Below are 23,439 nucleotides of genomic sequence, written 5' to 3' on the forward strand. Positions count from 1 at the left end.
TGACTGGGTTGTCAGGGCCCGTGATACCCAGAAACTCAGGCTCTGCCATCTCAGCCAACGGGACACTGGTCAGTCCTGAAAATAAGTATTTCATATAAAAGATCCATTGTCTTTGCTTGGACACAGTTGTGTTTTTCCCCTCCTCTTCTCTGTAACGTGGGCAAGCGCGGCCGATGCCCTGGCTCCTTTCTCGTTCTGACAACGTGTTTTGAGAAAAGGCCATCTTGCTGGGTCTTCCTGAACCATCAGCTAAGAGAGAAAATTCTCCTCCACGAAGCGTTCTGGGAAACCTGTGCTTGTACTCGGCCAAAGAGCAATTAGCTCATCAGTGGTGAAACCCTCCCACCAAATCGCCACCCGCGTTGCCAGCTCGAATGCTGGCAGCTGGTGTGGCCACTCTGGACCCCCGAGTGGTGATGGCCTGCCCTCGTGCTTCCCCCGGACTTTGAAGAGGTAAGAGGCACAGGTCCGACCCCAGGGTCAGCACCCAAGTGAGCTCCTCAAGTGCTGTTCTGGGGTGAGGCTTCACTCCTTCCTCGGTGAACACGTCCCAGGACCTCGCGGGGCCTTGCTCCCATCTAGTGTCCCCAGTGCTTCTGAGCCAAGTCCCCGTGACAAGGGAAGCCCCGGCTTTGCAAGCTTCTTGGCATTCCACCTGAGAGGAAGTATCAAAGTTCACCTTGCACTACCACCTGCGGGGTGGCCTGGGCGGGGGGTTAAACTCGTAGGTGTCCTTTCTAGTGAAACCAAAACGGTACTCTCTGTGTCTTAGAAACTCAAAGACATAATCATCACTAGCGGTAAACATGGCGATTACCACTTACAACAGTAGCACGCTTTATGGCGTCCCTGCCACGTGCCAGGAACTGTGCTTTGTGGGGAGGGCGCTGTCTGGCCACTTCGAACGCCCCTCTGAGGCTGCTGTCATTACTCCTGTGCTAGGGCTCAGGGTACGAGCCCGGGGCTGTGAGGTGACTTGTCCAGGGTCACACAGTGAGCCAGGGGCAGGGCCCAGATGGGAGCTGCCCCAAGGGAGCCAGGACACCCCTTCCCATTCGTGGGGTTCCTGCAAGAGTATTCACCCTTCTCCCCAAACCTGCAAGTGTACCCTCTAAGCCCAAGGAAAACCAAGCATGATGTGAGATGTTTTCCTGGCTCCCCTCCCTTCCCAAGGGGCACATACTGGTTTCCCTGGACACCAGGGAGGACTTACTCAGCCAGAGGGCCCGTCAGGGTGGACAATGCCCTCGGGTCCCTCCCTCAGCCCCAGGGACGGCCTTCCAGTTAGGCCTCATCCACACCAGGGCAGAACAGGCCCCAGCACCCTTTTGAGGACAGAAGCAGGTGAGACCGGATCACAGACTGCCCCATCAAGTGCAAACCACACAGCCCCAACAGGTAACCCTGCCACAGAGCTCCCCGCTGTTCCCCTGTAGCCCAGCACAGTGCCGTCCGCACCTGTTCAGGTGGTGGGTGCAACTGGGCCCCAGTGGAGGCCTCATCACCATACACTGCCTGTGTCGAGCAGCCAGACCCCAGCAGCACCCTGGACACCCCTCACCCAGGATGTGGGGCTTCAAGTGGCCAAAGGCTGGGCATGACTCGGCCCCAAGTGCACGCGAGGAAAGACCCGGGGGCCGGCCCTGGTTTAAAACAAAAGCAGAAATACCAGGGCCATCCTCCCACTAGCCCAATGCAGTCCATGAGACCCTGTCCCCTGCCTTAGCACATTCTTTCTATTCAATCCAGAAGTGGCAAAACCCAGGCAGGCGCCAGTTCATTTGCAGAACCTCGACTTTGGTGTGCATACCCTCAGAAATAAATGTTGCCTGCGTGGGCTATTCCAACACGGTCAGAAGCCCCTGGTACGGCCCAAGTCTCCACTGGACCTGGGCTGGCTCCGAGGAACAAGGACAAAGGCAAGATAAGACGGTGTTGGTGCTGAGGCAGTGCCTCTGTCCGGGAGGGTGGGGTGGGGGGAGCACTGTTTACTAGAGACTCTCAGCCCCATCACCTTCCGTGTGCCAGGGGCACACTCGGGCCAGGGAGATGGGCCTTTGGAGCTTTGGCAAATAGCAACCCCCACTAAGTGGCCCTGGGGGTGCCTCCTTGGATGCTCAGGCCTGTCCCTGCTCCCACAGGCCCACGGAGAAGAAGCAATGGATGCCCCTTGTTTGGGGGTCAGCACAACGCCACACCTTCCTGCCCATCACGAGATATGTCACAGGTCCTCTGTGGACCCAGAGAGAACGTCTCCTGCATTTTGTGGGCGAGGGTCTGCTGGAACTCGAGATTCTGATTAGGAACCCGGTCACTACCAATGCCAAGCCACAGCTCTCGGCTGGAACAGCACGCCTTCGGCCACAGCAACCCCGCTCCTGAGATCGCTCTTGAATGTTCCACCCGGGTTTCATGTCTGCTCACTGCCTCTGATAGAGTCATAAATAAAAATTCAAAACGGGGGGAGGTGGGGAGGTGGGGAGGTGGGGGGGGGAGAGTGGCCTAGCAAAAGAGACGGCTCCCGGGTCCAGTCGGCAGCACTGAAGCAAACTTTGGGCCTCTGTGCCCCGGGGTTGGCCAGATCTCAGTGAAATGGTCTCCTCTTTCCTTTGGATTCTTCCCTGGGCTCTAGGGAACCAGGAAGCCCGGGGAGAGGTTGTCGTGAGGCAGGCCTGGGCTACTCAGGCCTCTATCCACGTTCCCGGAAACACGGCCTTCAGGTGCCTGCTCACAACTCTGGGGCGTTAGGGAAACAGCCCCCCCCCCCGCCCATTATTTTGTGGTCAAAGCACCCATTAAGATTCTCCAAACCACATCAATAAGATGGGGAGAGCAGAGGGGAAATCGCACCTGTGATAGGATGGTATTAAAAAGCGGCCTTAACCCCCCCCCACCCCCAGGATGGGTTTCACTTTAACAGGATAGGTACCCACGAGTACAAACATGCATTTTAAAACCCCAAATGGCCAGAACCAATGAACTAAAATAAAACGAAGACAGTGCTGGCCTGCAGAGACCGTCCTGGCTTCTGAAACCCAACTTTAAAGAAATTAATTTCAGCGTTACCTTACAACCCTGTAATTACGGCAAACGCGCATTCCTTCACCCATTTCTTGCTCCCCACAAACTCCCCAGGGCCGCCGGCTGGGCCTGTGTGTGAGCCACCCATAAAGGGGGATTTATTACGAAAAGTTATGAGTTGTTTTTCATTTTATGCCACCATAAACAAGAGCCTCCACACAAGGGCCTTTCACTCAACTGGCCCAGTGGCCGCCAACGCTTGACTGCGGGCCCCGTAAGTCGGCTCTCCATAAATGCTTGACCAGCAGGAAAAAAAAAAAAAAAGAAGTGGCGCTTTCGCTGATTTAGGAAGGGAATGAAAGATGTCGATTTTTCAAAAAGGGATTACAGCTTGCAGATAACCCTTCCAAACACATCAAACCTAAAACCAGAGGCTTTCTCTCTTTTTTTCCCCCTATTCTGTTGAAGATTCCTGCTAACGCTATTTCATGCGTCCAACGAGATCTCTGGGAAATGGTCTGCACACCTGAGATCAGAAACTGTATTTCACAAATAACAAGTTCCTGAATTTTAATGACGGCCGTGGAGTTCTAGCCAAGCTGGACGGGCTTCAGTTCAAGAGCAACCTCCCTGGTCTGTGGAAGGCCTGCCCTACAGCCTCTTCTTAGAAATCGCTTCATTAATATTTAAATACTCACTAAGCAGCGAAAGTGAGAAATGCACTTACCACCCTCAGGAGTCGCCCGGAACCCGATCGTGACCCGGGACACGCAGGTCGACTGCCCTGCCCTTGGCGGAGGAACGCGCCCGGACGCAGCCAGCGCCGCGCTCTCGTGCCCACACGGCACAGACCCTGGGCCACGGGTCTGAGTCCGGGTCCCAAACGCTTCTCTCCTCCACGCGTGTAAACCGCAGAGTGCAGCGCGGTGCCATCTCCCGCAACTCTTCGCAGGGCGGGACGGCTCCGGGACGGAGACGGCCGGGCGAAGCGCACGGCCAGGCCCCACTCCCCCGGTCCCGCGCCGCGCCACTCCTCCTCTCCTGACTCCGACTTGGCCATATGGAACCACCGGACCTCTCCGAGGAGCGGCCGGCAGAACCCGGTCTCCGCGTCCGCGACTAGCGCCTCGAGGGACCTTTGTCCGGGACGAAAACGAAAGCGCTCGGGCTGGGGGCGCCCACGCCCTGCCGCGGAGGTCCGGGCCGGCGCGCCCCGCGACTTTCTCCAAGTTCACGTGCTTCCCGGGCGGGAGGCAGTCGCGGGCCCCAACTTGCAGAGCCGGGCCGTCGGGCGCGCTTAGGGCTGCCCGCAGGCTCGGGGCGGCCCAGGGGCGGCCCGGCGGCGCAAGCCGGGCACAATGGGCGCCGCCGGGCGGGCGGGCGCGGGGACAGCGCGGGCCCGGCTGCCGCGCGGCCGCTCGTCTGGCGCGGCCCGGGCGCCGAATGCGGCGGCGGCGGCTTGGCACAGACGCGCCGCGCGCCCGGTGCATGCTAATGGCCGGCGGCCGCGCCATGAATTATTCAGCAGCGGCGCGGAGAGGGCGAGCGCGGCGCGGAGGGCGGCCCGGCCCGCGCGTCCCCCGCCGCTGCGAAGCCGCCGCGGCGACTTCCCAAACTTTCCCCGGTCGGCACCGAGGATGCGGCCCCCGCGGCGCCTCCGTCCCCGCCCGAGCGCGCCGGCCGCGCTTCCCACGTTGCCGCCTATTTTATGTCTTTTGTCTCGGAGTTGGCACCTGTCCCAGAGAGCGCGTTTCCCTGCCCACCCCTTCGCCGCCGGATCGGGGCGGGGGAGGGGGTACGGGGGACCCGGAGAGGAGGGGACGGGGAGGTGGGGGGAAGCAAGGCGCCTACGGGCCCCGCAGCCAGGAGAGACCTCCCGAGGACGGCGGCCGTGCCCGCGCGCCCGGGCGCCTCTGTTTCGCGGGGAGGTCAAGGCTTCGGCTGTGCCCGGAATACCAACGAAGCCTCCGGGGGCCCCCCGACCGTGCCCGCTGCGGGCGAGGACGGGCCGCAGCCCCTCCCCGACTCGCCTCCCCCCCCCCCCCCGCCGCGCACCCTCCTCCCGGGGCCAGCGCGCGCGGGCGGGGCGGGCGGCGCGAGCAGCGGATTCGCCGCCCGAACCCCGCGCCTCGCCCGCAGCCCCGCGTGCGCGCCCCCGCGGGCACGCCACCCCCGGCGCACCCCCGCCGCGCGCCCCCGGCCCGCGGCCCCGCCCGCCTGCCGGCGCGGCCAGGGGCACCGCGCCGCTAGGACCCCATCCGCCTCCAGCTTCGCGCCCTGGGGCCGCGCGGCTGCGGGGGCGGGCAGGCGCGATCCCTGGCCCCTGCTCGCTCGGCCGCCCTGGCACCGAGGAGACTGCCGGAGCGCGCTCGGCGGCTGCGTTCCAAGGCGCCGGCTGCCATGATTGCGGGCAGCGGGGCGCGCGCGCAGGCTCGGGCCCGGCTCGGAGACCCCGGGCGGACCGACGGTCTCTGGCCTGCGCGCAGACCCGTGCGCGCCGCGGACAGCGGCTAGGGTCACTGGCTGGGTACTGCAGGGGCCAGCGTGTGCCCCGGAGCTCTAGACGAGGTCCTGGGACAGAGCTTGGGGTCGGCGGCGGCGGGCTTCCCTCAGGGCAGGGTGCGCACCAGGGCGACCCCGGGGCGGCTTTGCGGACAGCGCCGGTCCGGCAGAGGGAGGGGCGCGGTGCCAGGTGTGGTGGGGGGCGGGGTGCACGGGATCTGGTGAAGTGGAGAGGGGCAGCGCACAGAGCCCAGAGATGGAGGGGGTGCGCAAGGTGCCTGGCGGAAGGGGGGTGCCCTCAGGGTGCCGGGAAGGCGTGGGATGGCGGGGGCACCGTGCCCAGGGCCGCTGCCCAGCTCCGAGCTCTCTGTCTTCCTTCCCCGCAGAAACAACTTCCTGCTCCCCTGGCCCAGAGCGTACGTAGGAGCTGCGGGGAGAAGTTCTAGGCCGCAGCTTGGCTCTCTCGGAGCCGATTACACTGCAACACCCCGGGGCCGCGCGATTCCTTCCCGCGCCCCCTCCCGGGGGGTCTCGACAGGCCGGGCTCGAGGGTCCCGACCCTGGTTATAATGCCAAAGAGGCCGCAGCAGCTTTATCCTGCCGCCTCGGCGGTGGCGCCTGAGTGCTTTCCCCGCAGAGAGGCCGGCCTGGGCCTCTGGCGCTCGGGGACGACACCGGGTCACTCTGCTCGGACCCCCTCTCCCTGTCCGGGCATGAACCTCTCTTAGAGCCAGATGGACCTGGCTGTCCCCGGACGCCCGCGACGGGGGCCCAAGAGGAACAAGGCCTCCTGGGCCCCATCCCAATGTCTCTCTGTGCCTGTCTCCCCCCACCCCCCCAGCCGGCCTTGGCATTCTAACCAGTGTCCCTTGACGTCACATCTCGCCATTTCTGTCAACCAATTGAAACTTGCTCGTTGTCATAAAAATATATATACTTTTTATGCCATTGGTACATTCAAAAGTTCCTCGTGTGCCCTGCTTCCCAGGAAACTCCATTCCATATTGGATTGGACTCCCCAGAAAGGGGGAACTGGCTGCCGGAGGTAGGGCTGGGCTGGGGCAGCTGGAGTAACCCTGCCAGGGCCTGGGCTGCCCACCAACCCAGCTTGGAAGTTCTCTAGACCCCTCCGACCTCGGTCTTGATTTGTGGCCGGACACCCCCCCCCCCCCCGGCCCCATGGCAAACGTGGTTTTGTGGGGAGGGGAAAGGTCCAGGACATATGAAGGAACTTTCCAAAATGGCTTTCCTGGGTGTTAGGCTCTGACTGTGGCCTCTTTCTAGGGACGGCTTTTCTTACTCCTATGAGAAAATGGAGTTTTATAAAATGGAGTAGAAATGTTTTCCGGTTAATCTTTTCACTGAAACGCTGACCAACTTTCACTTTTCACAGCTGCTGACAACAGGCAGAGCAGAGACGGCCCAAGCATCGGTGACTTCATAATGGGGTGGGTTTCACTCTTTCCCGGAGGAAAGTCCAGGGTGGCCCTCTCAGACTCAAGGACTGTGGGGTCCAGAGCTGGAAGCCTAGGAATTCTGTGTTCCTCCTTCCTCAGAAAAGGACACCCTTGTAGCGGCTTGAATCTCGGGAATGCCGTGCCCATGTTATGGCAATATGGCAGAAGAACAATCCCTCCTGTCTAGCAGAGTCCTTTATAATTTTCTTCCCTATTACAGTTCCTAGCCCCAACCTGGGCTGTGGGGTAAGAGAACAGGTTCCTACAAGCTGAGTATGTGCCGGGCAGTCCGAAAGAGCCGCCCAGAGCCTCTCTCACCTCCCTCTTGCTCCGGCCACACCGAGGAAGAACCCATTGCCATCACACATACACACACCCCGGTCCCCCTATCTCTACCGTGTGGTTCAACTGCTTTAAAAACCACGTTAGACATTCTGTGGTTGAGCAACTTTGGGGACTCCAGGACAAGAAAATGCTTTTAGAGACTGGCTGAATGCAGACATCTAAACACAGTATGTCTCGGGATGTTTTAATACCAAACCTTGTTTTTCCAAAATAATGAGCAAGCTCGGTTAATGATCGAACAGGGATTTTGAAAATAAATATATGGTTACTATTTTCACGCAAAACCGTTCCCAAGTGTAAACCCTGGAGATGTGCGTACCTTTGTGATAACCTTCACACACACGGGCACGCACACACACACTGCCTCCATCCACTACACTCTAATCTATAATCACTTCCCTAAAACACTATAAATATTATAACTAATGTGATATATGTTTTGTGATTAATTGGTGGGTTAAAACATTGAATTTAAAAAGCCACAAAGAAAAAGAGATGATCTTACATTATGTCACTTACAACTTTTGTTCATTTGGCACAAATACAAATTTGACAACTGTATCATTACTGAAGGCGATGAGCAAATGCTACCATATTAGCTTTGTAATTTTCACCTGAAATCAGTGTATAATCATACCGACTCGCTAACCTTTTTATTAGCTGATTTTTTTTTACTTGCTCTCACACACAGTAATAAGTTAATTTAATGCTATTTTCCTCCTCCCAATTTTTATTTGGTAAAACAAGAAATTGGATGAGTCAGAACAATATTTGAGAACACACACTTTTTTTTAATCCCCTCTATACTTGGCAAGGATTTACATATAATTTGGTTGCAGATTCAGAAATCAAATTCTGCTTTATTCAAGGAAACTAATAGCACTCAGGTAATTCCATTGGGCATTATTCAGGTTGGTTTTTAAAAGTCTCTTTCCAAGTTGCTATAAAATTACATTCTTCAAAGTAAGTAATATTAAAAAGTGTGCTCAAATTATCAAAAAAGAAACCTGGAAGATCGAGTTTGCTGGTGAGTGTTAACGATGGACAGTTTTCCTGGAAGAACTTGGTCTGTGCCTCTGGGCCACACCACGCCTAAGGTCAGATGCTCAAAAAAATAAGTCCTAGGAAGGCTCTCGATATACCAGGATGTTTATAGTATCAGCCTTATACAGTTATTTTTTCCTGATTTCTCCCCAGATCAGCCTAATGGGAATGCAGCTGGCGACTTCCTGCTCTGCCCCCTGAGCCCCTGTGTCCCCCGGCTCAGCCTCCGGCCTCAGACCAGCTTAGGAAGGCCGCGGGCACTCCAGTCTACTGTCTCTTTTCTCAACGCAGTGACTTTTAATAGTTAAAAAATGTCAGTATCCAAGGCATTCCAAGGACTTAGTAAACAGATGCATTTAATCTAATTAAAGCAAGCAGGATGCGTGTGAGTGAAAACTTACATTTTCACTTGGGTTTTGAACATTCAACTCAAGAATAATGATGTTTCCAAAGCCGGCCCAATAAGCTTGAGATTGTCAGAGCGTGGCGGCTCCTGGGTAAGATGCCCCTTCCTCGGTCATCCCAGACAATGTGCCCTCTGAGGAACTACTCGGAGGCTCTGGGTGCTGCGTGTAAAAGCAAACCAGGCTTATGATTTTTTTCTTTTTTCTTTTTCTTTCCTTTTTTTTTTTTTTTTTTTTTTTTTTTTTTTTTTTTTTTGGTTGTTGTTGCTTTTGTCTCAAAGTAGTCTGCCGGTTTGGGATTGCATTGCTATCTGCCTATTTCGTAATACTGCATACCCCTACTTTATGCGGGCTTTATTTGTACTCTCCGCGATTTGCGCACAAACCCATTGGCATCAATTCACCTCGCGTAAGCATTTTTTTTTCTTACGGAGGTAGTTGAGGAAGGGGCGAGGGAAAGAAGCCTGCTAGTGTGGCTACAGGTAAAGCACGGGAAAGAGCATCGAGTGAGGGTCTCGGGCTGGGGAGGGAAATGTGAGCAAGCACCACAGAGAGGATTCTTTCCTTGCAAACGTAATGAAGCATTTTCAAAATCTTTCGCTTTTGTTCACCCCATTTCATGTCAACCTCGGCATTAGCTCACTAGCAACCGAAATAAAACTCTAGCTACAGGACAAGCATGTTGGAGGAAGAAAACAGAAGGCAGAACTCTACACTAGTTGCCACCCCACCCCCCAAAAAAACCCCAGCATGCTGGCAGAACATGTCTGTATCTTCTTTCTTAAAAACACACACACACACATAAATATGTATATATAATGTATAATATAGATAAATATCCATACATATACATGGAACAGACTTCGTGGGTCTGCCCCGATGATGGTCAGTAGCATGCCTCATGCTCTCTCCTGACTGATGGGCAGGAACTCCCTACCCATGTCTTCACACGTCTGTTTAGAAACATGTGGGCAGCTGTTCTGTCACATTTAACACACTTTAGAAATCCACGCATTCCCCTTTCATGGTGTGTTACCTGTGTATGTATATTTAGAAAAAAGTCTAAGAACGCTGAAAGCACTCTTAAGAGGTTAATTTTTTTTTTCAAATAAAAGGAGAGAGAAAACAACCAGAACTCTGCAATAAATACGTGTTCGATCACATATACATACATACATATGTGTGTGTATATATATGTATATGAATATACTGTATATAATACATATATTCGGTATCAAAAATTTCCCCTTACTGATGAAGAATCACAATGAATCTTTTTCATTCCCAAGTAGTAACAACACAAATCAGAAAACATGAATTCCGAACGACAGGCCAATACCCTGGTCATACATGTATACACCACATGCCTGAGTGAGGTCCTCAGAATTATATAAGGAATGAGAAAAAGCACAGAACAAACTAAAGTTTTTAAAAATCCAAATTAACTCTCAAAGAGAAGTGGGCACCGAATTTATTTCAATTGTTCAATTCTGTAAGCCCTAAAATGGAATCATCACCAATTGGGAAATTGACACTTTCCTAAAGGATTTAGCGTGCCACATACAGCCAATTTGTATTAGCAATTAAAGACAGATTGGAATTGGGAATTTAACAGTTTTTGGTAGACAGAATTACCTATTTCCATGAAAATGAAAAAAACATCAGAAACTCTGAATAGAATTGCTCTCCCCAAATATCCAAGGAATGCCTTCGTTTCACAGTTGAAAAGCCTTGATTTATTTGAAATATTTTTGCAGCTTATCAGTCCTTTGTATGGAGCCTGAAGTAGTCATTATTTCAGTAGCTACGTAGTCTTTTTGAATTACAGCTAAGCAGACTTTAGCTATTAAACATGTAAAGCACTTTCGAACTTTAAAAACTGTCAAATGTTTATTTTTAATTTTTTTAAAATATTGCCAAAAGTCAGCTCAATTCCCCCCCCCCAGATGAAACGAGAACTTTAGTATCATTTCTTAGCCATGCAGTTCCTCACTGAGCTAGGTAAATTATAAGCCCTTAGAATAAAGAAGAAGAAAAGAAAGGAAATAAATCCTGATTTAGAACTCAAAAGGCTCATTGTTAAATTGCAAAGGACAGCAGGAACGTCTTTTTAAAATCAAGATTTCACAGACCCGTTCTTTAAAATGATTGCAAAGAACTCAAGCTGCCAGCAAAGTGGTCCCATGCAGAAGAGGGATTTTTGAGGGGACGTTTCAAGTTGTTTCAAATTCAATCTCGTTGGTCTTACTGAAATACTCCCATTTTATTTTCTTAAAATCTAATATGATTTCACACGGCACAGGCAAGTAATTTGCTTTTTATATACTGGCAGTTTCATTTTCCTGAATGGGTCTAAATATCCTAGCTTTTAGGTCTGGCTAACACAAAGACAAGGTTAAAGCTGGCTTTTTCATCTATGCCCTTTCTACAGAAAATGTCAAGAAATGTTTTAGCTAAATTTACCACTGCAGGACAAGACACTATTTAATGACTGCAAAGAAAAATACTCAAACCGGCGTTTTTGTTCTGTCTTGTTTCTTGCTATTTATAGAGCAAATTTTGGTGTAATTCCTAATATTAAAAGGACATGAAGTTCATTTCTCTTAACCAAAAGAAAGTGGTAATGTAAGCAATCAGGTAAGGGGTGGCATTGATCTTGACAATACGAGTCGACATAATTTTTACACGAGGAACCTGTATTTTAAGAATATTTCAAAATAAGGAGAGACGCGCGCAGACTTGGTTCTCCTCGAGGCTCGGAGATTCCTAACCATCTTCAAGTGCTCGCGCCTTTGCTAGTATCTTTCCATTAACCAGTTTTTCAATTCGGGATTCTCAATTTGCTACGTGATCCTGCTTCCAAGGTGGCCCCTTTTGCATCTTCTTGTCTAGGAGGAGTGACTGCTGCCTCCTTCCCGCACACCGACAAACCCTAAACTGACAGTCTCTCACACGTAGAATGCTGGCAACTTCTAGGACAGCTCCAAGGCTCACTGGGAAACTTCTCTTGCTGGGAAAAAAAAACAAAACAAAACTCCTCAACGCACACCTGGATCTACAGATTCGGAAAAAGTAACCAGCTGTGGCCAAAAACCAAAACACTCAACCACCTGAACCCGGTCTGCAAGAAACACAGAGCCCTTTGACGCCACGCAAAGACTTGTAAATAAAATAGCTCCAAGGCAGACAGGCTGAATGAGCCTCTTAAGACAGCCAGTTGGTGCCTCAAAATTTAAAATTAGAACATTAAATGTTAACAACACGAGGATATCCTGGGATACGTTTGTGCGCGCATGTGCACGCACTTGCCTTTGTGTGTGGGTGTGTGCGTGAGTGTGTGTGTGTGCATGCGTGTGCGTGTGTATATAGGAATACAAGTTTTGCTGCCCTACAGCGTGGAGCTGATTCGCGGTCCTGCTGGAGAGCCCCTACACCAGGCAATGGGCCGGCCGCCCCGGAATTGACTTTGGGCCGCTTCCTTTTTCATTACACATGTGCGAACACCCACAGCCAGTGCAAACAGAACCCGCTGCAGATAACAAGGACCGATCTCAGACACAGAAAGTCTTTGCCCGGAATAAATCGTGATTTGTGGATGGCAAACCAAGCCGACCTCATTCTTTGTCATTAGGACAAAAGCGGCAAGGCCAGCACTGGGGAGTGAGGCAAGGGGCCGGGGTTGAGACGTGCTCTCTGCGGCCGCATCTCTGGGAGCCACGGGGGCTGGATCCCTCTGAGAGGAGGTCACGTTTTGTGGGCTGGGCTGGGGTTTGGACCCCTCAGACCCTTACCCTAGCCTGGCTGGGCATGGCTGCAGACAGAGTCTGGGCTTGGACTCTGGGATCCACATTCAGGGCTCTCGGGCATCCGTGCCAGAAGGAGGAGGGTCTCCAAACCGTCAAATCCAATCCCCCCAGTTGGGGGCCATCTTGGTGTCCTGTCCAGAGGCCTTGAGGGGGCGAGGACGTTCTTTATCTTACTCGGTTTCTCACCATGCTTGGCCCACGCGTCTTTCTTATAGCTAATGCAGAGAGTTTCGATACCCTTCAGAAACAGCCGGAGCCTGTGGTCTGGGCCCGGGTACCACAGGAGTCGCTTAGAGCCTTAGAGCAGGGGGTTTGTCCTACGCTCGTAAGGACGGCACCTCGCGTGTATGCAGCAAGCGCTTCATAATTCACACAGCGCTCTCCTCTGTCTGTCTCACCGGAGCCTCAAAACCCGGGAGGAAGACAAAACAAACATTATCGTACCTCCCTATAGGCCAGGGAAACTGAGGCCCAAGTGGGTGGAACAGACTCTTGGCCTGATACTGCCCAGACCTGGGGCCCTAAGGCACACATGCTACTTTGTTATTTTGGCTTTTCTTTCTTTCTTTCTTCCTTTCTTTCTTTCTTTCTTTCTTTCTTTCTTTCTTTCTTTCTTTCTTTCTTTTTTTCCTTAAACATCACCACCCACCTCTTCCTACTCACACACACATAGGCTCATTTTATAGGTAAGAACCGTTCCCAGGAAAAACAGAGCCCCATTGAAATCTGGGTCCCAGAAGTGCCCTAAGCTGGCCAGCTCTGGCGATCCCCCAGCCCTGCAGCCATATTCGGTCCTCTGAGGCGTCCGCCCTTCCCAGCCAGGGGTATCCTGCTCTCCCCCTCAGATCTGGGCTGGGATGAGCTACCTCCGGTGTATGATCGCAGACACAAGGCTTGCCGCTGGGCCTGCCAAAGTCCTGGTAACAAAGCAGCCTCGCCTGAGCTCAGGGCTTGTGATGTTCTCTGTCTACCACCCTTTCTGCTGGGGGCGGAGGGTGGCACCCTGGGAGCCGGGTCTCCCCAGCCACACAGCCAGGGTGGCTCTGAGCCGCGCTTGAGCCTTCCCCTGGCTTTCTGCCCTCTGCGAACCTGGAGGCCCATGCCAGTCGTTTCGATGGAAAGGGCCAAGCAGGTGACCAGGACGGCCTGGGAAAATCTGCAAATCCCGCATCAGCAAGGACCACTGACGCCTGGCTGCCTGCGGAGAGGCTCACTGTGGCAGTTCTCTCCCGGAGGGGTGTCCAGGGGCCCGGGGCTAGACATCAGCATTCTGCAGGGGCACACGGAGGCTGATCAGATGAACTTACTGCTCCTCAGAACAGAAAAAGGACAGGTAGGTGCTGCAGTGGTGGGGGACCACCAACGAGGAAGGGGATAAAGAGAAGAAACTGGGTTCTTTAGGAAATCGTACAATGGAAGGTGAGCCTAGCAGGGCATGTCTCCGGGGGGCTTCCCTTTCCCGAAGAGACCCGCACCACTTATGGAAATGTGCCCTAGCACTTGCCTCGCTGCCAGCTCGCACGCACGCAGGACCCCCCGGCTCAGCTCCGTCCTCACAACAGTAAGGCATGGCCTGCGACTCCAGGACACCAAACCTTCCCGAAGCCAAATTCCAAGTTAGAACGTTCCACCCCACAAACAACCTGCTCAGAAACAAATGTAACATTTAAGAGAGCGTCTCCGTAGCAAAGCCAAGGGAATGCAGCCATGAAATGAAGGAGGAGTGGGCCCGGCTTGAGCAAGAACTAGAGGCCACTCCGCTCCTCTTCCAAGGCAGAGTCTTCCAAGACTCCTTTCTCTTTCCCTTCTGCACCTAAGCACAGGAGAAAGTGCTTTTTAAAAAACAGACAAAAATCTAAAAAAAAAAAAAAAAAAGTTACAAGGAGCTAAATCTCAAAAGCTTTCTGGGATAAAAAGTATAACCTTGTCCAGAATTTGAAGGAAAAACGAAGAACACAGAGGACATGGACTGGCCAAGGCCCCACGTTAGGGTCAACTGCCTTACGAACACCTCCACATTCGCAGCCTTACCTAGAGCCACCCGCAGACTCCGGAGAGGTCGTGAGGCCTGGTGGGGGACAGACTGCACGAGCTGGAGAAGGGTCTGAAGGTTCCTATTTTCCCTCACATATGAATTCTGCTTCCCTGGGTCTCATTTTCTTTCCCATCTGCCGGATTCCCAGCAGAAATAAAGAGTAAGAAAGAAAAACAAGGCACAGTACACCTCTCCTCTCTGCACCTCCACCTAGCCTAAAGGGTCCTGCCTAGAGGTGTCTCCTGTTGGGGTGTTGGGGCCCTTCCCCCAGGGGGACAGGTACCCACGTGGCCGTAGTGGCTGCCTAGGGTCTGTCCGCGGACCAGGCTCAGCAGGCAACCGGGGCTAGTCTCGTGCAGCCCCGGGTGCCAGAGTCCGGGCTGGGGAGGGGGACACGACTGTGCCCGCACCCAGCTCTGGTGGGTGGAGGGGAGGCCTGCGAGCGCCTCCACCAGGCAGCCCTCGGGCTCTCGGCGCAGGACCTCCGGCGGGGTCCGCGCGGGCCGGGGCGGGGCCGGTCGGCAGCGGATCTGGGGCCTGGGGTCCGCATCCCGCGCAGAGCAGAGCCTGAAGTCTGAGACTGCGGCCGGGTCGACCTGGGCTGCGGATCCGGTCCACTGCGCGGCAGGGCAGGGTCCGGGGTCCGAACCGAGGCCTGGAATCTGAGTTGGAGGCCGCGGCCGGGTCTGCGGAGGGCAGAGATCCGGTTCCGAGTCCTGAGCCGAGCTGGGGTCTGGGGTCCGGGATCCGGGTCTCAGTCCGCGTCCGGGCCTAGGTCCGAGTTCCAGGCCAAGCCAGGGTCCGGGGTCTGAGTGCGCGCCGGGGGCTGGGGGTCTGGGGTCCGCCTCCGGGTCCGGGTCCCAGCCAGGAGCCGGGATCTGGGGTCCGCCTCCGGGGCCGAAGCGGGTCCGAGCAGGGGCCGGGGTTCGCGGCGGCGGCGGCGGCGGCGGCGGCACGCGCCCCAATTAGCCGCGGCGGGCGGTGGGGCGGCCCCACTGAGGGCGAACAAAGGGCGCGACCCCGGGGTCAGGGAGTCGCGGGCCGGGCGGCCGCCGCTTTGTTCGCCAGCCCTGTTTACTTTGCCGAAGTAAAGTGCACAATATATTGACTAAAGCGGATTAGAGGGTCGCGCCCCGGAGGCCGGCGGGACCTCCCAGCCGAGCGCCTCCCCGGCCGGCAGGGCCTACCGCGTGCAGACCCCTTCCCGCCGGCTTCCCCATCGGCAGAGGCAGCCGGGGAAACTGAGGCTGTGCCCGCCAGGCCCAGACGCGGGGCCGACCTGGGGCCTGGAGGGGGGTTACTCTGCGGAAGGCCGGCGGGTCCTCGCGGGTCCCTGCAGGTCCCGGCTCACCTGAGCCATGTGGCCCCCTGCTCAGGGTCCCTCTGAGCGCGCCCCACCGGGCCTTTCAAGCCGACGGGGGCATTGCGTTACTTCCCAGACCCCCGCGTTTTAAAGATTCTACCCTTCCCAACACTGCTGGTCCTGGAAATTCATTTTACGGGGGGAAAAATGACACTTGCTAAGGCATTTGAGATGGAAAAGTGGACTGATTTTTCGACATCACAAAATCCTGTCGCACTGTGGTTAAAAAAGAAAATCCTCGCCTCGTGTCTTGACACGAGATGCTCCCCTGCGTCTCCAGCTGTCAATCAGCAGGTGTCTTTAGACTGCAGAATAGTGTTTTGAGATATGGAAGTCCTGCAAACTGCAGCCGGGCGGAAGAAAAGTGTTTTCTTTCTTTTTGCAAAGGCAAATAATGAGTATAAATATGCCAAGCTTTCCACCCAAAGACCACAGTTTATCATCTGGGGTGATGAATCCAAAATCTATCTGCTTCTCCAGATAGGAACTTGAAGAACCTTTTAAATTGCCAAGCGGTAGAAACAGAAAGCTCAAGCCCCCAGTCAAGCACAGGGTCTAACCATAGGTGGTTAGACCAAGTATGGGACCAAGTATCCAACCAAGAAGAACAAGAATGCTTGTTGCCCCTTCCTGATGCTGTCGCCGAGGGGGCAGAAATATTTCTCCTTAGGTTCACACAAAATCTGAATTGAGATTTTTATGCCCTGGTTGTGCAAGTATGTATGCTTGGTTAGCAACCCCGTGTAGTGTTTGATTAAGAAGCTATCAAGGTATAAATCTTTTATAAGAAACGAATAATATTTACTTACTATACATATTTGTTGGTCTAACGAATATTTCTGCTACATGCCGTCTAGCCACAACTACTGAAGGAAAATATGTCATTTGTCTATATTTCTATTCACAAGCCTTTAAAAATTATTTCTTTTCTGCTTATAAAAATACCGTGTGTTTAGAGAAGGGACAGCAAGGTCTAAAGCCCAAGTAATGTAAAGATAGATATTTAAGACAGAGATCATTTAAGCAGTAAGCATAAAATATAAATAATTCAAGCATAAAATACACGCAGAAAGGAAAATTCACCGATATGCCATTGTTCAGAAATAATATCCTATTGTATTTCCTTCCCAACAGTAAACATGTGCATACAATGACATCATTTACATACATATTTACTGTTTGTGAAATGTTGTATCCATTCGTCCCCAGGCCGTTACAAACTCTGTCAACAGCATTTTAACAGGGACACACTATTGCATTATTTTGTTATGTGATAATTTACGCCACCGTTCCTTATTATTCCAAATTTCATTTCTTGCTAATATTTCTCTGCTGTAACTAACGTGACCACCAATGGCCTTGCCTGCGAAGTCTGTCTGCAATGTGTGTTATGAATAAATCTCTAATGATCTGCTGTTAGGGTGTCGAAGGGTGCATTCTTCTAAGCGGGGGTTAAGGTCGACCTCGTAGACTCCATTTATCCTATCAGAAATGAACTTGGAAATGCTAGAATTTCCTCCGGATCACAGTTGCCCCAGAAAGCAATATGGGAATCAGTGTGTCCCCCTCCGGAGGCCGGGCGGATTTGCGGGACCAGCCGAGGCACATACCTGATTGCGACACACGTTTGGCAATTGTGCCCTTGCACTAAAGTGCTGGCCTATTTCTGCCTACCCAGCTGCTTGGCACGAACCCCCCACCGCGTGGTGGGTTTAAGTCAGGACCATAAAGCTGAGCACCTTGGAAACATTATCTCAACAGTTCTGATGAAACTTTGCGTGTCTAAGGAGTGATTTGGCTCCAGCGGCTTTCTTTGCCGAGAATCCAGAACTCAGGCCTGCTTTTTCACCCCTTCCCCCAGGCTGCACGGTGCCCGCTCCTGTCCTTCTGCCCCCTTGCCCTGTCCTGCACCGAGAAGGCCAAGCCTGGCTCTCCCCCATCTCTGCGGCCTGGGCCTTGCCAGGGGCTGTGTCTTAGGCCCTTCACCCCTTTCCTCCGACACCCTGAGTCAGCCGGGGCTCTGCCATCGGGCCGTATTGGCCGTCTGTCTGGCCTGTCCTGACATGGCTCCCAGGACGGTCGGGGAGGAAGGCTGGGGGCTGTGGAGCCCAAGGTCCATTTCTACCCTGCACGGGGGCCTGCCTGAAGGAGACAGCCTGGGGGCCAGGGAGGAGTTGCCGCTGAAGAACAGCAGTCTAGAGAGGACTCGAGAAGTCACCGAGTTATTCTGAAAATAGGTGCATACGAGAATTGCCTTGGCGGCGGTGACGAAGGCCTGGAAGGAAATCCTGGAAATGCGACCGAGCTTCCGTGGGGACTCGGATGAACAATTTTCCCCTTACTTGCTTTCTTCTGTATTTTCCAAGTTTTCTGCGATGAGCATATGTTGCTTGCATACTCAGAAAAGGATGGTATTACTGATAACACTATATTTATTGTAAGTCAAGTAGATGGAATTCATGACCAGAATGAAATGAATCACTGTGAAATAGGTAGGAGTTTAACATCAACAGTAATAATCATATATTGCCGGAGAAGTTGCTAAGATGATAACAGCCGTTCACGTGGCTCAAGCACTTTCCCCTTTAGAAAAACACTTTCAAACAGAAAATGAAACTGGGCAGCTTTGCTGTGCAAATACTGGCTGCCGTGGTAGTAGTCCTGCAACAGCCCTTGACCGTGGGCTCGGATGGACACTGTTCTTCTCCTTTTAAGTCTGGGAAACAGGCTTGGAGAAGCGAAGAGCCCCAGGACGGGAACAGAGGCTCCCATGTGTCCACAGCTGTTTCCACACCTCATCCCGGTACCTTCCTGCGGGGGAGATGTTCTCCCCGGGGGATCGGCTGTGTTTCCCGTTATTCCAATTTTTTTTTTTTCCATTACTGGAGGTGGTGCCAGTGGCTAGGGCGGAACCACAATTAGGGAAGATTTTCTTGGGTTTGTTTTAAAATACTGGTATTTGCCCAGCGTCTGTTTATACTTGAGAGGTGTGGGTCGCCCTGGGACCCGTGCACGGGGGCCTCAGCCGGGCTGGGACTGTCTTTGTCACGGGGAGACATGAGAACCGAATGCTACACTCCCCCTGGGAAGGAAAAAAACATGCGTAGGATGATGACTCACGTACATGTCTGTGGAACCTCTGGGGCTGGAGTTCACCCCAGAAGAGCTCATGATGCCCGTGTGGGAACACGCCTTTTCTCATCTTAATTTTTTAAAAGGGGGCCATTTCTCGCCCCTTGATAACAACGGATGGGAGCAAATCTATGAATCCAGTGTATTTGATCTAAAGTCTCTTTCTTTCACAGCGAGTTAAAAGGCGAACCAGCAAGCTGTCTTCTACTCTAAAAGGCAATTTCTAAATTTGGATTTTGGGGGAAAAAAAATTTTTGTACTCCAGCTTGAAAATCCAATGGCTCTCAGAAAGCAAGTAAGATACACCACTCTTTGTGCTAAAATCATCTTAACTGGTTTAAAATAAATCAGAACAAAATGATGTGAGCTGAACATACGTCTTCCACCACTTGTTTTTGGAAGGCGGCAGTGGGGTGAGCTGTAGTGCGTGGACCTGTGTGCGGTCCGGAGAGCGGACCGGGCCCGGATCAGGCGTGCAGTGATTTTTTTTAACACAGAGGTGTCTACAAACCTAGGCTTTTTATATTCCGAAGACACCTCCAGGTTCAGGCAAGGATTAAATTATTTAAAACAAATAATTATAAAATGTAATCAACAGGTAAGATGAATACATGGGAGACATTTATTTCCTCCAAGGGAAACGTCTGGCACTTGGAATTTTTAAGCTGTGAGTAGATGGGCACCTTTTCAAAAGACCCTTTCTTTCACTTCTCCTCACACAGGGCACAGCAAACCATCCCTGCCTTCTAAAATAAAAACACATGCCGCTTTAATTTTGCAAAGTAAATCCGACGTGCAGAATCTCTGCACAGATAATTTTTAATTAAAAAGAGAGAGACTGCTCACCGTGCTCTCTACCTTCGGGAGGGCGGTTACCTTCTCCACGTGTTAATAATTTAACTGTCAAGTCACAACAAACAGCCAAATCCATCTTGGAGCCACTGAGATTGCAAACCCAGGAGGGAGACTTCGGTGAGAACTACCATGGCACAGATGCTGATGGGAGTCCTGCTTCCCGAGGGTCCCCAGACACGGCTGGGACATGACTAATTTATTTTATCTTATCCATCATCTATGCACAGGATTAAAATATTTATATCAGTCTGTTCACTTTAAGATGTGCCGTGCAGGCGCCAGCTTCCGGGCCACTCCTTAATTTTTCACAGTTTTGGCTTTTCATTGTTTCCAGCGAGGCCTGGCCCTTGCATGGGGAATGCTCTCAAACGCTGATGGGATGTTTCAGTGGGGAGCGGGCACACACGGCTATCACACTCAGACGAAAACCTCTCCTCGAGCCGCACAAACCCTGCATAGCCACAGTGACGGAGCTGTTCCGACACCTCTCTCCCAAGAGACGCCAATGAAATCATGCAGGCCCAAGCTCTGCTTCTAGAAGGGGCTTGGCTCTGGCCAGGCTGGCTGATGGAAACCAGAGCTTAGTCAGGATGCCCCAGCCGGGCAGCCAGGTAGGCAACGGGGAGCAGGGGGTTAATCGGGGAGTAGGGAGGGGTGCAAACAAAAGGCCACGGGCAGAGATGGGAAACCAGCAGGGGAAACCGGGCTGCAGGGCCCAGCCCGGCCAGGCACAGACACAGGGAGCTCTGTGTGGCTGCCCGCTGCCCGGCACTGTGACTAACCGCCCCACTATTGTACCCTGAAGCCAGCCCTTTGTACCGTCCCCCTGGCGTCTGGGAGCATGGCCGAAGAAACCCTTTCCAGCAGTCCCCCCTCATCCTGGAAGCTTGCAGCCCCAACACCCATTCTTTCAGCTCAGGGATGCTGGGGGCCTGACTAGCCACTGCAAGTGTCCTTGACCCTGACCAAGAAGGGCCACCCGCAAAAAAAGAAGCAGAAAAACCAGTCTCCCCAACTCTGGGGTGGGGGGGGCATGGAGACCTGCTAAACCAGCATTGCCCAATATAGCAGCCCTGCACCGTAATGCCACGTGTGGAAGCTCTGAAACTCAGGAAGTCCATCCAAACGGAGATGTATGTGAAAAATACACTCTGGATTTCAAAGACTCAGTATTAGAAAAAAAGGAAAAAAAAAAAACCTCATTAATAATTTCATATTAATTCCACACTGAAATATACTATTTTATTACGTATATATTAGATAAAATACATTTTATTTTTAGAGTGAATTTCACCTGCTTATTTGCGCTTTTTAAAAAACATGGCTGCTCAAACATGTCGAATTACAGATGTGGCTCCGTTTACAGCTCATGCCATATCTACTGGATAGCACTGGCCCAGGCTGGGAATGGGCCTCGAAGACTGCTCCCTCCCAGGGAGACAATGGCTGGGAGATACCCGGTGGCTCCTGGCCCAGTGACCACCCGCACCCAAGGGCCAGGCATACCAGGCTGTCATGGCCACACCTGACCTCAGCCTTGTGTTCACCTGTCTCTCGAACGGAGTCTTGCACACTCATGTGCCTGAGAATCCTTTATAATAAACACATACGTGTGCACAGGAACACACACACACACACACACACACACACACACGAAGGCCCTGGATCCTCTTCACAGCTGGCTGTGTCAACCCAGTGCCTGGAACGCAGGGCCCCCAGAGGGCCCCCAGAGGCCTCCCTGGAGCCAGACATCCGACCCTTTGTCCCGGGACAGACTGGACCAGCCTAGGGGCCCATTATGACTTTCACGGCCCCCAACACCTTTGCTTTCATGGTGCCTTCCTCCGTATATATTGAATAGGGGACTTTATGACGGCTTTGGTATAAAGACGAGTATAATCCAGGCTGAATTCATCATTACATATTCATTATTACTATAGTCATCGTTTTCTTCTGATTTTAAAAGACGTGAAAATCAAAACACATTCATGGGCCCTAGACAGGCACTGTGCCTCCCAGGACCACCATCCCATCAGCTCCTGCCACCACGCCCCACATAGAATCCTCACTCCCTGAGGGCAACGCGCCTCTCCTTCTACCCTGGGAGCTTGCCTGCTGCTCCTCCAGGGACCAGATCGCCTCCCTCACTCTAGAATCCATTTCTTAAGTCCTGCCCTCAACCCACGGCATGTGAAGACCCCACCAGACACCAGAAAACTTTCCATATTATTTTTTAAACACAAAAATTGGTCATGAGAAAGGCCCAGGATCCCAGAATGGCTGAAGGCCCCAAGTCAGGGAGAACCAAGACACGATGCCCAGCGCCGTGCCCGGACACCCTGCTCAACACCGAGACACAAAGCCACCAAGCATAGGTGACCGCGGCGCCCGAGGCCACCGTGCCCGCCCACGCGGCACACCACGTGCCCCATGACCTCCGGTCCTCACACCCCCCGCACCGGGCCCCGCTTCTGGCCGTGGATGCCCAGGGGCTTTGCTTTCCAGCATCTCCCAGAACAAGGCATCTGGCGCCCTTACATCCCGCCCTCCCTGGATGCCCCGGTGCCGGGGCTGGGCCTGGATGCTGCTGGGGAAGGCCCGGGTGCAGGAGATGGTTAAAAGTCTGCATCCTTCTTGCATCCGCCTCCAGAGGAAACGCTGCTTTTTTTTTTTTTTCCCCTCCCAAGCAGGAGGAGGGAAAAAAAAAAAAAAAAAAAAAAGCTGAGAGCAGCAATTTGCAGGCCTTGGGATGTTTTTCTCCTTGACAGCCCTGGGCCCCGCCTCGCCTCGCTCGCGCGGCCTTCCTCCGGCCACGGCCTGCCCCGGCCCCATGCACGCGCGGCCTCCCCGCGAGCCCGGCCCCGGAGGGAGGGAGGCCGGGGCGGCGGCGTCGCCTGGCACTGCCCGGCTTTGTGCCCCCACCCCCCCTGCCGCTCTCCACCACCCCCCCTCCGGCCCACTCGGACCCGCTGCCCCGCCTGCCTGCCGCCCAGTGCCCACCCTGCGCCCACCCGGGGTGCCCTCACCTTCCGGGCCTCGGTCCGGCTCGCGCCCGGGGCGCCCGGCCACGTCCTCGGCGCCGCCTCCGCTCGCCCCACCCCGCTGCCCGCGCTCGGCGGCGAGCCTGGCACGGTGCCAGCTGCCTGGGAGCCCGGCCCGGGCAGGGGAACTTTCCGGCGAGGGTGTGTGCGGGGAGGGGTGCGGGCTCTGGCGGTGCCCCGGGAGGGAGAGGCCCAGATGCCCGGCGGCCGCCCCCCCCACCCCCGCCCCCGGCCCCTCTCCTGAGTCCCATAAAGGCACAGACAACACGGGCGGTTTAGTCAAAACAGTCATGTGCAGGAGCCGGCGAACAAACAAAAGCCCTTATTTATTTATTTAGTTCACACACTCAGATAAGGAGACGCCTTTTGTGCACATAATTTCACACACACCAGAAAGGAGGCGATGCCACGATGCTCCCCGCAGCCCAGGGCCG

At 53.6% G+C, this 23,439-nt stretch overlaps 1 protein-coding gene and 2 long non-coding RNA genes across 6 annotated transcripts in view; 1 reads left to right on the forward strand and 2 right to left on the reverse strand.

Moving 5' to 3' along the window:
- LOC123780932 (uncharacterized) overlaps positions 1-5,095 on the reverse strand; it is a 61,742-nt gene extending 56,647 nt beyond the window's left edge. For 2 of the 4 annotated variants that reach the window (XR_015727066.1, XM_087868619.1), the window contains exon 1: positions 3,749-5,095. Coding sequence is in view for 3 of the 4 variants with exons in the window: in XM_087868619.1 (XP_087724745.1) it covers positions 3,749-4,535 (787 nt within the window). In the remaining variant the exon portion in view is untranslated. The remainder of the gene's footprint in view (positions 1-3,748) is intronic. The other 2 variants (XM_087868620.1, XM_045780144.2) reach the window with 2 other exon arrangements.
- Positions 5,096-5,723: 628 nt separating this feature from the next.
- Positions 5,724-9,877, forward strand: LOC148108618 (uncharacterized). Its single transcript, XR_015727067.1, has 2 exons — positions 5,724-6,971; positions 8,523-9,877. It is a non-coding gene; the product is annotated as an uncharacterized LOC148108618 (long non-coding RNA).
- A 1,571-nt stretch (positions 9,878-11,448) lies between these two features.
- Positions 11,449-22,635, reverse strand: LOC123780933 (uncharacterized). The gene is made up of 2 exons (XR_006776545.2): positions 12,565-22,635; positions 11,449-11,783 (listed from the first exon to the last, which is right to left on the reverse strand). It is a non-coding gene; the product is annotated as an uncharacterized LOC123780933 (long non-coding RNA).
- Positions 22,636-23,439: the final 804 nt, after the last annotated feature.

The sequence above is a fragment of the Ursus americanus genome, chromosome 17 (assembly GCF_024610735.1).
Source record: "Ursus americanus isolate L20-20 chromosome 17, mUrsAme1.1.p, whole genome shotgun sequence".
In the NCBI taxonomy this organism is placed as follows: domain Eukaryota; kingdom Metazoa; phylum Chordata; class Mammalia; order Carnivora; family Ursidae; genus Ursus; species Ursus americanus.